This window comes from Salmo salar, chromosome ssa26 (assembly GCF_905237065.1).
Source record: "Salmo salar chromosome ssa26, Ssal_v3.1, whole genome shotgun sequence".
Lineage (NCBI taxonomy): Eukaryota > Metazoa > Chordata > Actinopteri > Salmoniformes > Salmonidae > Salmo > Salmo salar.
This window is the reverse complement of record NC_059467.1, coordinates 32722905-32743076: the sequence shown is the minus strand read 5'-3', so window position 1 is coordinate 32743076 and position 20172 is coordinate 32722905. Positions and strand designations below refer to the sequence as shown.

General features: G+C 42.0%; 1 protein-coding gene across 5 annotated transcripts in view; it reads right to left on the bottom strand.

Annotated features, from left to right (window-relative positions):
- LOC106593245 (fibrillin-1) overlaps positions 1 to 20172 on the bottom strand; it is a 165071-nt gene that overhangs the window by 143645 nt on the left and 1254 nt on the right. For all 5 annotated transcript variants that reach the window (XM_045708841.1, XM_045708839.1, XM_045708837.1 and 2 more), the window contains exon 3: positions 12277 to 12359. In XM_045708841.1, coding sequence (XP_045564797.1) covers positions 12277 to 12359 — 83 coding nt within the window. The remainder of the gene's footprint in view (positions 1 to 12276; positions 12360 to 20172) is intronic.

Here is a 20172-nt window from a genome sequence, read left to right as displayed (position 1 = left end):
TTACTATAAGACATACAGTACACCCTACCTTACCTACAGAGGTATATTACTATAAGACATACAGTACACCCTGCCTTACCTACAGAGATATATTACTATAAGACATAGAGTACACCCTACCTTACCCACAGAGGTATATTACTATAAGACATACAGTACACCCTACCTTACCTACAGAGGTATATTACTATAAGACATACAGTACACCCCGCCTTACCTAAACAGGCATATTACTATAAGACATACAGTACACCCTGCCTTACCTACAGATGTATATTACTATAAGACATACAGTACACCCTTCCTTACCTACAGAGGTATATTACTATAAGACATACAGTACACCCTGCCTTACCTAGAGACGTATATTACTATAAGACATACAGTACACCCTGCCTTACCTACAGACGTATATTACTATGAGACAGTCAGTACACCCTGCCTTACATACACAGACATATTACTATGAGACAGTCAGTACACCCTGCCTTAAGTGCACAGACATATTACTATGAGACAGTCAGTACACCCTACCTTACCTAAACAGACATATTACTATGAGACAGTCAGTACACCCTGCCTTACCTAAACAGACATATTACTATGAGACAGTCAGTACACCCTGCCTTAAGTACACAGACATATTACTATGAGACAGTCAGTACACCCTGCCTTACCTACACAGACATATTACTATGAGACAGTCAGTACACCCTGCCTTACATACACAGACATTACTATGAGACAGTCAATACACCCTGCCTTACATACACAGACATATTACTATGAGACAGTCAGTACACCCTGCCTTAACTACAGAGGCATATTACTATAAGACATACAGTACACCCTGCCTTACATACACAGACATATTACTATGAGACAGTCAGTACACCCTACCTTACCTACAGAGGTATATTACTATAAGACATACAGTACACCCTGCCTTACCTAACAGAGGTATATTACTATAAGACATACAGTACACCCTACCCTACCTACATAGATATATTACTATAAGACATACAGTACACCCTACCTTACCTACAGAGGTATATTACTATAAGACATACAGTACACCCTGCCTTACCTACAGAGATATATTACTATAAGACATAGAGTACACCCTACCTTACCTACAGAGGTATATTACTATAAGACATACAGTACACCCTACCTTACCTACAGAGGTATATTACTATAAGACATACAGTACACCCTGCCTTACCTACAGAGGTATATTACTATAAGACATACAGTACACCCTACCCTACCTACAGAGATATATTACTATAAGACATACAGTACACCCTACCTTACCTACAGAGGTATATTACTATAAGACATACAGTACACCCTACCTTACCTACAGAGATATATTACTATAAGACATAGAGTACACCCTACCTTACCTACAGAGGTATATTACTATAAGACATACAGTACACCCTACCCTTACCTACAGAGGTATATTACTATAAGACATACAGTACACCCCGCCTTACCTAAACAGGCATATTACTATAAGACATACAGTACACCCTGCCTTACCTACAGATGTATATTACTATAAGACATACAGTACACCCTGCCTTACCTACAGAGGTATATTACTATAAGACATACAGTACACCCTACCTTACCTAAACACGCATATTACTATTAGACATACAGTACACCCTACCTTACCTGCAGAGGTATATTACTATAAGACATACAGTACACCCTGCCTTACCTACAGAGGTATATTACTATAAGACATACAGTACACCCTTCCTTACCTACAGAGGTATATTACTATAAGACATACAGTACACCCTGCCTTACATACACAGACATATTACTATGAGACAGTCAGTACACCCTGCCTTAAGTGCACAGACATATTACTATGAGACAGTCAGTACACCCTACCTTACCTAAACAGACATATTACTATGAGACAGTCAGTACACCCTGCCTTACCTAAACAGACATATTACTATGAGACAGTCAGTACACCCTGCCTTAAGTACACAGACATATTACTATGAGACAGTCAGTACACCCTGCCTTACCTACACAGACATATTACTATGAGACAGTCAGTACACCCTGCCTTACATACACAGACATTACTATGAGACAGTCAATACACCCTGCCTTACATACACAGACATATTACTATGAGACAGTCAGTACACCCTGCCTTAACTACAGAGGTATATTACTATAAGACATACAGTACACCCTGCCTTACATACACAGACATATTACTATGAGACAGTCAGTACACCCTACCTTACCTACAGAGGTATATTACTATAAGACATACAGTACACCCTGCCTTACCTACAGAGGTATATTACTATAAGACATACAGTACACCCTACCCTACCTACAGAGATATATTACTATAAGACATACAGTACACCCTACCTTACCTACAGAGGTATATTACTATAAGACATACAGTACACCCTGCCTTACCTACAGAGATATATTACTATAAGACATAGAGTACACCCTACCTTACCTACAGAGGTATATTACTATAAGACATACAGTACACCCTACCCTTACCTACAGAGGTATATTACTATAAGACATACAGTACACCCCGCCTTACCTAAACAGGCATATTACTATAAGACATACAGTACACCCTGCCTTACCTACAGATGTATATTACTATAAGACATACAGTACACCCTGCCTTACCTACAGAGGTATATTACTATAAGACATACAGTACACCCTACCTTACCTAAACACGCATATTACTATTAGACATACAGTACACCCTACCTTACCTGCAGAGGTATATTACTATAAGACATACAGTACACCCTGCCTTACCTACAGAGGTATATTACTATAAGACATACAGTACACCCTTCCTTACCTACAGAGGTATATTACTATAAGACATACAGTACACCCTGCCTTACCTACAGAGGTATATTACTATAAGACATACAGTACACCCTGCCTTACCTACAGAGGTATATTACTATAAGACATACAGTACACCCTACTTACCTACAGAGGTATATTACTATAAGACATACAGTACACCCTACCTTACCTACAGAGGTATATTACTATAAGACATACAGTACACCCCGCCTTACCTACAGAGGTATATTACTATAAGACATACAGTACACCCTGCCTTACCTACAGACGTATATTACTATAAGACATACAGTACACCCTGCCTTACCTACAGACGTATATTACTATAAGACATACAGTACACCCTACCTTACCTACAGAGGCATATTACTATAAGACATACAGTACACTCTACCTTACCTACAGAGGTATATTACTATAAGACATGCAGAACACCCTACTTACCTAAACAGGTATATTACTATAAGACATACAGTACACCCAACCTTACCTACAGAGGTATATTACTATAAGACATACAGTACACCCTACCCTTACCTACAGAGGTATATTACTATAAGACATACAGTACACCCTACCCTTACCTACAGAGGTATATTACTATAAGACATACAGTACACCCTACCTTACCTACAGAGGTATATTACTATAAGACATACAGTACACCCTACCGTACCTACAGAGGTATATTACTATAAGACATACAGTACACCCTACCTTACCTACAGAGGTATATTACTATAAGACATACAGTACACCCCGCCTTACCTACAGAGGTATATTACTATAAGACATACAGTACACCCTACCTTACCTACAGAGGTATATTACTATAAGACATGCAGTACACCCTACCTTACGTACAGAGGTATATTACTATAAGACATACAGTACACCCCGCCTTACCTAAACAGGCATATTACTATAAGACATACAGTACACCCTGCCTTACCTACAGAGGTATATTACTATAAGACATACAGTACACCCTGCCTTACCTACAGAGATATATTACTATAAGACATAGAGTACACCCTACCTTACCCACAGAGGTATATTACTATAAGACATACAGTACACCCTACCTTACCTACAGAGGTATATTACTATAAGACATACAGTACACCCCGCCTTACCTAAACAGGCATATTACTATAAGACATACAGTACACCCTGCCTTACCTACAGATGTATATTACTATAAGACATACAGTACACCCTTCCTTACCTACAGAGGTATATTACTATAAGACATACAGTACACCCTGCCTTACCTACAGACGTATATTACTATAAGACATACAGTACACCCTGCCTTACCTACAGACGTATATTACTATGAGACAGTCAGTACACCCTGCCTTACATACACAGACATATTACTTTGAGACAGTCAGTACACCCTGCCTTACATACACAGACATATTACTATGAGACAGTCAGTACACCCTGCCTTACATACACAGACATATTACTATGAGACAGTCAGTACACCCTACCTTACCTAAACAGACATATTACTATGAGACAGTCAGTACACCCTGCCTTACCTAAACAGACATATTACTATGAGACAGTCAGTACACCCTGCCTTAAGTACACAGACATATTACTATGAGACAGTCAGTACACCCTGCCTTACCTACACAGACATATTACTATGAGACAGTCAGTACACCCTGCCTTACATACACAGACATATTACTATGAGACAGTCAGTACACCCTACCTTACCTAAACAGACATATTACTATGAGACAGTCAGTACACCCTGCCTTACCTAAACAGACATATTACTATGAGACAGTCAGTACACCCTGCCTTACGTACACAGACATATTACTATGAGACAGTCAGTACACCCTGCCTTACATACACAGACATATTACTATGAGACAGTAGGTACACCCTGCCTTAACTACAGAGGCATATTACTATGAGACATACAGTACACCCTGCCTTACATACACAGACATATTACTATGAGACAGTCAGTACACCCAACCTTACCTACAGAGGTATATTACTATAAGACATACAGTACACCCTGCCTTACATACACAGACATATTACTATGAGACAGTCAGTACACCCTACCTTACCTACAGAGGTATATTACTATAAGACATACAGTACACCCTGCCTTACCTACAGAGGTATATTACTATAAGACATACAGTACACCCTTCCCTTACCTACAGAGATATATTACTATAAGACATACAGTACACCCTTCCCTTACCTACAGAGGTATATTACTATAAGACATACAGTACACCCTACCCTTACCTACAGAGGTATATTACTATAAGACATACAGTACACCCTACCTTACCTACAGAGGTATATTACTATAAGACATACAGTACACCCTGCCTTACCTACAGAGATATATTACTATAAGACATAGAGTACACCCTACCTTACCTACAGAGGTATATTACTATAAGACATACAGTACACCCTACCTTACCTACAGAGGTATATTACTATAAGACATACAGTACACCCCGCCTTACCTAAACAGGCATATTACTATAAGACATACACTACACCCTGCCTTACCTACAGATGTATATTACTATAAGACATACAGTACACCCTGCCTTACCTACAGAGGTATATTACTATAAGACATACAGTACACCCTACCTTACCTAAACAGGCATATTACTATTAGACATACAGTACACCCTACCCTTACCTGCAGAGGTATATTACTATAAGACATACAGTACACCCTGCCTTACCTACAGAGGTATATTACTATAAGACATACAGTACACCCTACCTTACCTAAACAGGCATATTACTATTAGACATACAGTACACCCTACCTTACCTACAGAGGTATATTACTATAAGACATACAGTACACCCCGCCTTACCTAAACAGGCATATTACTATAAGACATACAGTACACCCTGCCTTACCTACAGATGTATATTACTATAAGACATACAGTACACCCTTCCTTACCTACAGAGGTATATTACTATAAGACATACAGTACACCCTGCCTTACCTACAGACGTATATTACTATAAGACATACAGTACACCCTGCCTTACCTACAGACGTATATTACTATGAGACAGTCAGTACACCCTGCCTTACATACACAGACATATTACTTTGAGACAGTCAGTACACCCTGCCTTACATACACAGACATATTACTATGAGACAGTCAGTACACCCTGCCTTACATACACAGACATATTACTATGAGACAGTCAGTACACCCTGCCTTACCTAAACAGACATATTACTATGAGACAGTCAGTACACCCTGCCTTACCTAAACAGACATATTACTATGAGACAGTCAGTACACCCTGCCTTAAGTACACAGACATATTACTATGAGACAGTCAGTACACCCTGCCTTACCTACACAGACATATTACTATGAGACAGTCAGTACACCCTGCCTTACATACACAGACATATTACTATGAGACAGTCAGTACACCCTACCTTACCTACACAGACATATTACTATGAGACAGTCAGTACACCCTGCCTTACCTAAACAGACATATTACTATGAGACAGTCAGTACACCCTACCTTACCTAAACAGACATATTACTATGAGACAGTCAGTACACCCTGCCTTACCTAAACAGACATATTACTATGAGACAGTCAGTACACCCTGCCTTAAGTACACAGACATATTACTATGAGACAGTCAGTACACCCTGCCTTACCTACACAGACATATTACTATGAGACAGTCAGTACACCCTGCCTTACATACACAGACATATTACTATGAGACAGTCAATACACCCTGCCTTACATACACAGACATATTACTATGAGACAGTCAGTACACCCTGCCTTAACTACAGAGGTATATTACTATAAGACATACAGTACACCCTGCCTTACATACACAGACATATTACTATGAGACAGTCAGTACACCCAACCTTACCTACAGAGGTATATTACTATAAGACATACAGTACAACCTGCCTTACATACACAGACATATTACTATGAGACAGTCAGTACACCCTACCTTACCTACAGAGGTATATTACTATAAGACATACAGTACACCCTGCCTTACCTACAGAGGTATATTACTATAAGACATACAGTACACCCTACCCTTACCTACAGAGATATATTACTATAAGACATACAGTACACCCTACCTTACCTACAGAGGTATATTACTATAAGACATACAGTACACCCTGCCTTACCTACAGAGATATATTACTATAAGACATAGAGTACACCCTACCTTACCTACAGAGGTATATTACTATAAGACATACAGTACACCCTACCTTACCTACAGAGGTATATTACTATAAGACATACAGTACACCCCGCCTTACCTAAACAGGCATATTACTATAAGACATACACTACACCCTGCCTTACCTACAGATGTATATTACTATAAGACATACAGTACACCCTGCCTTACCTACAGAGGTATATTACTATAAGACATACAGTACACCCTACCTTACCTAAACAGGCATATTACTATTAGACATACAGTACACCCTACCTTACCTGCAGAGGTATATTACTATAAGACATACAGTACACCCTGCCTTACCTACAGAGGTATATTACTATAAGACATACAGTACACCCTTCCTTACCTACAGAGGTATATTACTATAAGACATACAGTACACCCTGCCTTACCTACAGAGGTATATTACTATAAGACATACAGTACACCCTGCCTTACCTACAGAGGTATATTACTATAAGACATACAGTACACCCTACCTTACCTACAGAGGTATATTACTATAAGACATACAGTACACCCTACCTTACCTACAGAGGTATATTACTATAAGACATACAGTACACCCCGCCTTACCTACAGAGGTATATTACTATAAGACATACAGTACACCCTGCCTTACCTACAGACGTATATTACTATAAGACATACAGTACACCCTGCCTTACCTACAGACGTATATTACTATAAGACATACAGTACACCCTACCTTACCTACAGAGGTATATTACTATAAGACATGCAGAACACCCTACTTACCTAAACAGGTATATTACTATAAGACATACAGTACACCCTGCCTTACCTACAGAGGTATATTACTATAAGACATACAGTACACCCTACCCTTACCTACAGAGGTATATTACTATAAGACATACAGTACACCCTACCCTTACCTACAGAGGTATATTACTATAAGACATACAGTACACCCTACCTTACCTACAGAGGTATATTACTATAAGACATACAGTACACCCTACCGTACCTACAGAGGTATATTACTATAAGACATACAGTACACCCTGCCTTACCTACAGAGGTATATTACTATAAGACATACAGTACACCCTGCCTTACCTACAGAGGTATATTACTATAAGACATACAGTACACCCTACCTTACCTACAGAGGTATATTACTATAAGACATACAGTACACCCCGCCTTACCTACAGAGGTATATTACTATAAGACATACAGTACACCCTGCCTTACCTACAGACGTATATTACTATAAGACATACAGTACACCCTGCCTTACCTACAGACGTATATTACTATAAGACATACAGTACACTCTACCTTACCTACAGAGGTATATTACTATAAGACATGCAGAACACCCTACTTACCTAAACAGGTATATTACTATAAGACATACAGTACACCCTACCTTACCTACAGAGGTATATTACTATAAGACATACAGTACACCCTGCCTTACCTACAGATGTATATTACTATAAGACATACAGTACACCCTGCCTTACCTACAGAGGTATATTACTATAAGACATACAGTACACCCTGCTTACCTAAACAGGCATATTACTATTAGACATACAGTACACCCTACCTTACCTGCAGAGGTATATTACTATAAGACATACAGTACACCCTGCCTTACCTACAGAGGTATATTACTATAAGATATACAGTACACCCTTCCTTACCTACAGAGGTATATTACTATAAGACATACAGTACACCCTGCCTTACCTACAGAGGTATATTACTATAAGACATACAGTACACCCTGCCTTACCTACAGAGGTATATTACTATAAGACATACAGTACACCCTACCTTACCTACAGAGGTATATTACTATAAGACATACAGTACACCCTACCTTACCTACAGAGGTATATTACTATAAGACATACAGTACACCCCGCCTTACCTACAGAGGTATATTACTATAAGACATACAGTACACCCTACCTTACCTACAGAGGTATATTACTATAAGACATACAGTACACCCTACCCTTACCTACAGAGGTATATTACTATAAGACATACAGTACACCCTACCCTTACCTACAGAGGTATATTACTATAAGACATACAGTACACCCTACCTTACCTACAGAGGTATATTACTATAAGACATACAGTACACCCTACCGTACCTACAGAGGTATATTACTATAAGACATACAGTACACCCTGCCTTACCTACAGAGGTATATTACTATAAGACATACAGTACACCCTGCCTTACCTACAGAGGTATATTACTATAAGACATACAGTACACCCTGCCTTACCTACAGAGGTATATTACTATAAGACATACAGTACACCCTACCTTACCTACAGAGGTATATTACTATAAGACATACAGTACACCCCGCCTTACCTACAGAGGTATATTACTATAAGACATACAGTACACCCTGCCTTACCTACAGACGTATATTACTATAAGACATACAGTACACCCTGCCTTACCTACAGACGTATATTACTATAAGACATACAGTACACTCTACCTTACCTACAGAGGTATATTACTATAAGACATGCAGAACACCCTACTTACCTAAACAGGTATATTACTATAAGACATACAGTACACCCTACCTTACCTACAGAGGTATATTACTATAAGACATACAGTACACCCTACCCTTACCTACAGAGGTATATTACTATAAGACATACAGTACACCCTACCTTACCTACAGAGGTATATTACTATAAGACATACAGTACACCCTACCGTACCTACAGAGGTATATTACTATAAGACATACAGTACACCCTGCCTTACCTACAGAGGTATATTACTATAAGACATACAGTACACCCCGCCTTACCTACAGAGGTATATTACTATAAGACATACAGTACACCCTACCTTACCTACAGAGGTATATTACTATAAGACATGCAGTACACCCTACCTTACCTACAGAGGTATATTACTATAAGACATACAGTACACCCCGCCTTACCTAAACAGGCATATTACTATAAGACATACAGTACACCCTGCCTTACCTACAGAGGTATATTACTATAAGACATACAGTACACCCTGCCTTACCTACAGAGGTATATTACTATAAGACATACAGTACACCCTGCCTTACCTACAGAGATATATTACTATAAGACATAGAGTACACCCTACCTTACCCACAGAGGTATATTACTATAAGACATACAGTACACCCTACCTTACCTACAGAGGTATATTACTATAAGACATACAGTACACCCCGCCTTACCTAAACAGGCATATTACTATAAGACATACAGTACACCCTGCCTTACCTACAGATGTATATTACTATAAGACATACAGTACACCCTTCCTTACCTACAGAGGTATATTACTATAAGACATACAGTACACCCTCCCTTACCTAAACAGGCATATTACTATTAGACATACAGTACACCCTCCCTTACCTGCAGAGGTATATTACTATAAGACATACAGTAGACCCTGCCTTACCTACAGAGGTATATTACTATAAGACATACAGTACACCCTTCCTTACCTACAGAGGTATATTACTATAAGACATACAGTACACCCTGCCTTACCTACAGAGGTATATTACTATAAGACATACAGTACACCCTACCTTACCTACAGAGGTATATTACTATAAGACATACAGTACACCCTACCTTACCTACAGAGGTATATTACTATAAGACATACAGTACACCCCGCCTTACCTACAGAGGTATATTACTATAAGACATACAGTACACCCTGCCTTACCTACAGACGTATATTACTATAAGACATACAGTACACCCTGCCTTACCTACAGACGTATATTACTATAAGACATACAGTACACCCTACCTTACCTACAGAGGTATATTACTATAAGACATACAGTACACTCTACCTTACCTACAGAGGTATATTACTATAAGACATGCAGTACACCCTACCCTTACCTACAGAGGTATATTACTATAAGACATACAGTACACCCTACCTTACCTACAGAGGTATATTACTATAAGACATACAGTACACTCTACCTTACCTACAGAGGTATATTACTATAAGACATGCAGTACACCCTACCTTACCTACAGAGGTATATTACTATAAGACATACAGTACACCCTACCCTTACCTACAGAGGTATATTACTATAAGACATACAGTACACCCTACCTTACCTACAGAGGTATATTACTATAAGACATACAGTACACCCTACCTTACCTACAGAGGTATATTACTATAAGACATACAGTACACCCTTCCCTTACCTACAGAGGTATATTACTATAAGACATACAGTACACCCTACCTTACCTACAGAGGTATATTACTATAAGACATACAGTACACCCTACCTTACCTACAGAGGTATATTAGTATAAGACATACAGTACACCCTACCCTTACCTACAGAGGTATATTACTATAAGACATACAGTACACCCTACCTTACCTACAGAGGTATATTACTATAAGACATACAGTACACCCTACCTTACCTACAGAGGTATATTACTATAAGACATACAGTACACCCCGCCTTACGTACAGAGGTATATTACTATAAGACATACAGTACACCCTGCATTACCTACAGAGATATATTACTATAAGACATGCAGTACACCCTACCTTACCTACAGAGGTATATTACTATAAGACATGCAGTACACCCTACCTTACCTACAGAGGTATATTACTATAAGACATACAGTACACCCTGCCTTACCTACAGACGTATATTACTATAAGACATACAGTACACCCTACCTTACCTACAGAGGTATATTACTATAAGACATACAGTACACCCTACCTTACCTACAGAGGTATATTACTATAAGACATGCAGTACACCCTACCTTACCTACAGAGGTATATTACTATAAGACATGCAGTACACCCTACCTTACCTACAGAGGTATATTACTATAAGACATGCACAATATGTTAGGCTTTCCAAGAACACATTTGCCCACAAACATTAACTACAAACAGCACAGAACAAATTGTAATATACAGTACCATTGGGTTTAGAAAACCATGGTGTGTAGATAAGCGACAGTAGATAGAAAATAGACAGAGAGAGACTCACGGACGATGCACTGGTTGCCCCCGGTCAGAGTCTTCCATCCTGGACAGCAGTAAGCGTTGAAACGAGAGCCACACACATTGGGCCTGCGGAAGAGGAGAGACAAAAACACAGAATCACTGGTTAAACACTTTCTGGAGCCCACACACACACCTCATTCTACAACCATGGTCCTGCCTGGCGACCCCCTGCCTTCAGTGCTCATTTTTGTTCCAACCCAGCACTAACACAACTGATTTAATTAAAGCTTGAAGATGTAGTGGATTAGTGGATCTCAATGACACAGTATATAGTCATGGGATCAATGTTATTGTGAACAAGGCAACAGTAAACATCTCATCCCCCACGAAAATCAGGTCAGTGCTGTCTGAGATATCACGTGACGAACGTACGGAGACAGATACACAGTCCCCTTCCCGATTTCAGAGTTTGGCTGTTGTGTAATAGGAAGAAAGGTTTCACTCAGCATAAAAGGCTTTCAGACTGTGCCTGTTGCAACCACAGACTGTTTAGTACATCATGGGTTGCAACACGCCATTCCTGGCCTACACCTGGTGAATGTAATGCCAGTGGGGAAACAGCACAACACAGTGGCCTGGACGCTGAACTGCAGCACCTGATCCTTCACTGTGAGAGTTTATAGAGGGTTCTGATTCATTAACTCACAATAAACACACTTCAAACAACCATAGCTAGTGAGCCCTGGAGATTAGGCATGTATCTATCTATGCCAGTATCAGCTGTCTACAGTCATGATATACACACAAATGCACGCACACACACGCTCACACACACACACACACACACACACACACACACACACACACACACACACACACACACACACACACACACACACACACACAAACAGACATGCACACACACACACCACCTCTCAAGCAGTGACCCACTGTGTACAGCTGCTGATGTGCTTTAAAAAACAGGGTGTGGTGTTTAGGACTAGAGAAAATATTAAACTGCTTCTCTCTCTCCATCCCTCCCTCCTTCTCTCTCCCCTCCCTCTCTCTCTTTCTCTCTTTCTCTCCCTCCATCTCTCTCCCCTCCCTCTCTCCATCCCTCCCTCCTTCTCTCTCCCCTCCCTCTCTCTCTTTCTCTCTTTCTCTCCCTCCATCTCTCTCCCCTCCCTCTCTCCATCCCTCCCTCCTTCTCTCTCCCCTCCCTCTCTCTCTTTCGCTCTTTCTCTCCCTCCATCTCTCTCCCCTCCCTCTCTCCATCCCTCCCTCCCTCCTTCTCTCTCCCCTCCCTCTCTCTCTTTCTCTCTTTCTCTCTCTCTCTCCCCTCCCTCCCTCTCTCTCTTTCTCTCTTTCTCTCCCTCTCTCCCTCCATCTCTCTCCCTCCCTCTCTCCATCCCTCCCTCTCTCTCTCTTTCTCCATCTCTCTCTCTCTCCCTCCATCTCTCTCCCCTCCCTCTCTCCCTCCCTCCCTCTCCCTCTCCCTCTCTCTCTCTCTCTCTCTCCCTCTCTTTTCTGTCTCTCAGTCCAGCAGGCATTCCGACAGCCCCACACCACCAATGGGCTCCTTTGTTTGGATATAATTTATTGTTGCAGCCGACAGGAATGTGATTTTCTTGCCAGTACTTAATTACTAAACTCTCATCCTAACTTCCCATCACAAAGAATCCCACCTGTTGGGGTCCAGCGACAGGATTCTCAACAAATTAACAAAAGGAAAATGTTAAACTCTCCTGTGACCTTGTCTTCAGTAATGACCACTGACTAGTAGACCACAGCAGTAGGCCTATAGTTAATGACCTGACTAGTAGACCACAGCAGTAGGCCTATATTTAATGACCTGACTAGTAGACCACAGCAGTAGGCCTATAGTTAATGACCTGACTAGTAGACCACAGCAGTAGGCCTATAGTTAATGACCTGACTAGTAGACCACAGCAGTAGGCCTATAGTTAATGACCTGACTAGTAGACCACAGCAGTAGGCCTATAGTTAATGACCTGACTAGTAGACCACAGCAGTAGGCCTAGTAGTTAATGACCTGACTAGTAGACCACAGCAGTAGGCCTAATAGTTAATGACCTGACTAGTAGACCACAGCAGTAGGCCTATATTTAATGACCTGACTAGTAGACCACAGCAGTAGGCCTATAGTTAATGACCTGACTAGTAGACCACAGCAGTAGGCCTATAGTTAATGACCTGACTAGTAGACCACAGCAGTAGGCCTATATTTAATGACCTGACTAGTAGACCACAGCAGTAGGCCTATAGTTAATGACCTGACTAGTAGACCACAGCAGTAGGCCTACAGAGGTAGTAATGACCTGACTAACAGACCACAGCAGTAGGCCTACAGAGGTAGTAATGACCTGACTAGTAGACCACAGCAGTAGGTCTATAGTTAATGACCTGACTAGTAGACCACAGCAGTAGGCCTATAGTTAATGACCTGACTAGTAGACCACAGCAGTAGGCCTATAGTTAATGACCTGACTAGTAGACCACAGCAGTAGGCCTATAGTTAATGACCTGACTAGTAGACCACAGCAGTAGGCCTATAGTTAATGACCTGACTAGTAGACCACAGCAGTAGGCCTATAGTTAATGACCTGACTAGTAGACCACAGCAGTAGGACTATAGAGGTAGTAATGACCTGACTAACAGACCACAGCAGTAGGCCTACAGAGGTAGTAATGACCTGACTAGTAGACCACAGCAGTAGGCCTACAGAGGTAGTAATGACCTGACTAACAGACCACAGCAGTAGGCCTACAGAGGTAGTAATGACCTGACTAGTAGACCACAGCAGTAGGCCTACAGAGGTAGTAATGACCTGACTAACAGACCACAGCAGTAGGCCTACAGAGGTAGTAATGACCTGACTAGTAGACCACAGCAGTAGGCCTACAGAGGTAGTAATGACCTGACTAGTAGACCACAGCAGTAGGCCTACAGAGGTAGTAATGACCTGAGTAGTAGACCACAGCAGTAGGCCTACAGAGGTAGTAATGCCCTGACTAGTAGACCACAGCAGTAGGCCTACAGAGGAAGTAATGACCTGACTAGTAGACCACAGCAGTAGACTTACAGAGGTAGTAATGACCTGATTAGTAGACCACAGCAGTAGACCTACAGAGGTAGTAATGACCACTGACTAGTAGACCACAGCAGTAGGCCTACAGAGGTAGTAATGACCTGACTAGTAGACCACAGCAGTAGACCTACAGAGGTAGTAATGACCTGACTAGAAGACCACAGCAGTAGACCTACAGAGGTAGTAATGACCTGACTAGTAGACCACAGCAGTAGGCCTACAGAGGTAGTAATGACCTGACTAGTAGACCACAGCAGTAGGCCTACAGAGGTAGTAATGACCTGACTAGTAGACCACAGCAGTAGGTCCTACAGAGGTAGTAACGACCACTGACTAGTAGACCACAGCAGTAGACCTACAGAGGTAGTAATGACCTGACTAGAAGACCACAGCAGTAGACCTACAGAGGTAGTAATGACCTGACTAGTAGACCACAGCAGTAGGCCTACAGAGGTAGTAATGACCTGACTAGTAGACCACAGCAGTAGGCCTACAGAGGTAGTAACGACCACTGACTAGTAGACCACAGCAGTAGACCTACAGAGGTAGTAATGACCTGACTAGAAGACCACAGCAGTAGACCTACAGAGGTAGTAATGACCTGACTAGTAGACCACAGCAGTAGGCCTACAGAGGTAGTAATGACCTGACTAGTAGACCACAGCAGTAGGACTACAGAGGTAATAATGACCTGACTAGTAGACCACAGCAGTAGGCCTACAGAGGTAATAATGACCTGATTAGTAGACTACAGCAGTAGGCCCACAGAGGTAGTAATGACCTGACTAGTAGACCACAGCAGTAGACCTACAGAGGTAGTAATGACCTGACTAGTAGACCACAGCAGTAGACCCACAGAGGTAATAATGATCTGATTAGTAGACCACAGCAGTAGGCCTACAGAGGTAGTAATGACCTGACTAGTAGACCACAGCAGTAGACCTACAGAGGTAGTAATGACCTGACTAGTAGACCACAGCAGTAGACCTACAGAGGTAGTAATGACCTGATTAGTAGACCACAGCAGTAGACCTACTGAGGTAGTAATGGCCTGACTAGTAGACCACAGCAGTAGGCCTACAGAGGTAGTAATGGCCTGACTAGTAGACCACAGCAGTAGGCCTACAGAGGTAGTAATGACCTGACTAGTAGACCACAGCAGTAGACCTACAGAGGTAGTAATGACCTGACTAACAGACCACAGCAGTAGGCCTACAGAGGTAGTAATGACCTGATTAGTAGACCACAGCAGTAGGCCTACAGAGGTAGTAATGACCTGACTAGTAGACCACAGCAGTAGGCCTACAGAGGTAGTAATGACCACTGACTAGTAGACCACAGCAGTAGGCCTACAGAAGTAGTAATGACCTGACTAGTAGAGCAAAGCAGTAGGCCTACAGAGGTAGTAATGACCTGACTAACAGAGCAAAGCAGTAGGCCTACAGAGGTAATAATGACCTGACTAGTAGACCACAGCAGTAGGCCTACAGAGGTAGTAATGACCTGACTAGTAGACCACAGCAGTAGGCCTACAGAGGTAGTAATGACCTGATTAGTAGACCACAGCAGTAGACCTACAGAGGTAATAATGACCTGACTAGTAGACCACAGCAGTAGGCCTACAGAGGTAGTAATGACCTGATTAGTAGACCACAGCAGTAGACCTATAGTTAATGACCTGACTAGTAGACCACAGCAGTAGGCCTACAGAGGTAATAATGACCTGATTAGTAGACTACAGCAGTAGGCCCACAGAGGTAGTAATGACCACTGACTAGTAGACCACAGCAGTAGGTCTACAGAGGTAGTAATGACCTGATTAGTAGGTCACAGCAGTAGAAATACAGAGGTAGTAATGACCTGATTAGTAGGTCACAGCAGTAGGCATACAGAGGTAATAATGACCTGACTAGTAGACCACAGCAGTAGACCTACAGAGGTAGTAATGACCTGATTAGAAGACCACAGCAGTAGGCCTACAGAGGTAGTAATGACCTGACTAGTAGACCACAGCAGTAGACATACAGAGGTAATAATGATCTGACTAGTAGACCACAGCAGTAGACCTACAGAGGTAGTAATGACCTGACTAGTAGACCACAGCAGTAGGCCTACAGAGAAAGTAATGACCTGATTAGTAGACCACAGCAGTAGGCCTACAGAGGTAGTAATGACCTGACTAGTAGACCACAGCAGTAGACCTACAGAGGTAGTAATGGCCTGACTAGTAGACCACAGCAGTAGGCCTATAGTTAATGGCCTGACTAGTAGACCACAGCAGTAGGCCTACAGAGGTAGTAATGACCTGACTAGTAGACCACAGCAGTAGGCCTACAGAGGTAGTAATGACCTGATTAGTAGACCACAGCAGTAGGCCTATAGTTAATGACCTGACTAGTAGACCACAGCAGTTGGCCTACAGAGGTAGTAATGACCTGACTAACAGACCACAGCAGTAGACCTACAGAGGTAGTAATGACCTGACTAGTAGACCACAGCAGTAGGCTATAGTTAATGACCTGACTAGTAGACCACAGCAGTTGGCCTACAGAGGTAGTAATGACCTGACTAACAGACCACAGCAGTAGGCCTACAGAGGTAGTAATGACCTGACTAGTAGACCACAGCAGTAGACCTACAGAGGTAGTAATGACCTGACTAGTAGACCACAGCAGTTGGCCTACAGAGGTAATAATGATCTGACTCGTAGACCACAGCAGTAGACCTACAGAGGTAGTAATGACCTGACTAGTAGACCACAGCAGTAGGCCTACAGAGGTAGTAATGACCTGATTAGTAGACCACAGCAGTAGGCCTACAGAGGTAGTAATGTCCTGATTAGTAGACCACAGCAGTAGACCTACAGAGGTAGTAATGACCTGACTAGTAGACCACAGCAGTAGGCCTACAGAGGTAGTAATGACCTGATTAGTAGACCACAGCAGTAGGCCTACAGAGGTAGTAATGACCTGACTAGTAGACCACAGCTGTAGACCTACAGAGGTAGTAATGACCTGACTAGTAGACCACAGCAGTTGGCCTACAGAGGTAGTAATGACCTGACTAACAGACCACAGCAGTAGGCCTACAGAGGTAGTAATGACCTGACTAGTAGACCACAGCAGTAGGACCTATAGTTAATGACCTGACTAGTAGACCACAGCAGTTGGCCTACAGAGGTAGTAATGACCTGACTAACAGACCACAGCAGTAGGCCTACAGAGGTAGTAATGACCTGACTAGTAGACCACAGCAGTTGGCCTACAGAGGTAATAATGATCTGACTAGTAGACCACAGCAGTAGACCTACAGAGGTAGTAATGACCTGACTAGTAGACCACAGCAGTAGGCCTACAGAGGTAGTAATGACCTGATTAGTAGACCACAGCAGTAGGCCTACAGAGGTAGTAATGACCTGACTAGTAGACCACAGCAGTAGACCTACAGAGGTAGTAATGACCTGACTAGTAGACCACAGCAGTAGACCTACAGAGGTAGTAATGGCCTGACTAACAGACCACAGCAGTAGGCCTACAGAGGTAGCAATGTCCTGATTAGTAGACCACAGCAGTAGACCTACAGAGGTAGTAATGACCTGACTAACAGACCACAGCAGTAGACCTACAGAGGTAGTATTGACCTGACTAGTAGACCACAGCAGTAGACCTACAGAGGTAGTAATGACCTGACTAGTAGACCACAGCAGTTGGCCTACAGAGGTAGTAATGACCTGACTAACAGACCACAGCAGTAGGCCTACAGAGGTAGTAATGACCTGACTAGTAGACCACAGCAGTTGGCCTACAGAGGTAATAATGATCTGACTAGTAGACCACAGCAGTAGGCCTACAGAGGTAGTAATGACCTGGCTAGTAGACCACAGCAGTAGGCCTACAGAGGTAGTAATGACCTGATTAGTAGACCACAGCAGTAGACCTACAGAGGTAGTAATGACCTGACTAGTAGACCACAGCAGTAGGCCTACAGAGGTAGTAATGACCTGACTAGTAGACCACAGCAGTAGACCTACAGAGGTAGTAATGACCTGACTAACAGACCACAGCAGTAGACCTACAGAGGTAGTAATGACCTGACTAGTAGACCACAGCAGTAGACCTACAGAGGTAGTAATGACCTGACTAGTAGACCACAGCAGTAGGCCTACAGAGGTAGTAATGACCTGACTAACAGACCACAGCAGTAGACCTACAGAGGTAGTAATGACCTGACTAGTAGACCACAGCAGTAGACCTACAGAGGTAGTAATGACCTGACTAGTAGACCACAGCAGTAGACCTACAGAGGTAGTAATGACCTGATTAGTAGACCACAGCAGTAGGCCTACAGAGGTAATAATGACCTGATTAGTAGGTCACAGCAGTAGGTCTACAGTTAATGACCTGATTAGTAGGTCACAGCAGTAGGCCTACAGTTAATGACCTGATTAGTAGACCACAGCAGTAGGCCTACAGTTAATGACCTGATTAGTAGACCACAGCAGTAGGTCTACAGAGGTAATAATGACCTGATTAGTAGGTCACAGCAGTAGGCCTATAGTTAATGACCTGATTAGTAGATCACAGCAGTAGGCCTACAGTTAATGACCTGATTAGTAGACCACAGCAGTAGGTCTACAGAGGTAATAATGACCTGATTAGTAGGTCACAGCAGTAGGCCTATAGTTAATGTCCTGATTAGTAGATCACAGGAGTAGGCCTACAGTTAATGACCTGATTAGTAGACCACAGCAGTAGGCCTACAGAGGAGTAGGCTGGTATGGCAGGTTGCTATAACAGACAATACAATAAGCATAACAATACCTTTTCTAA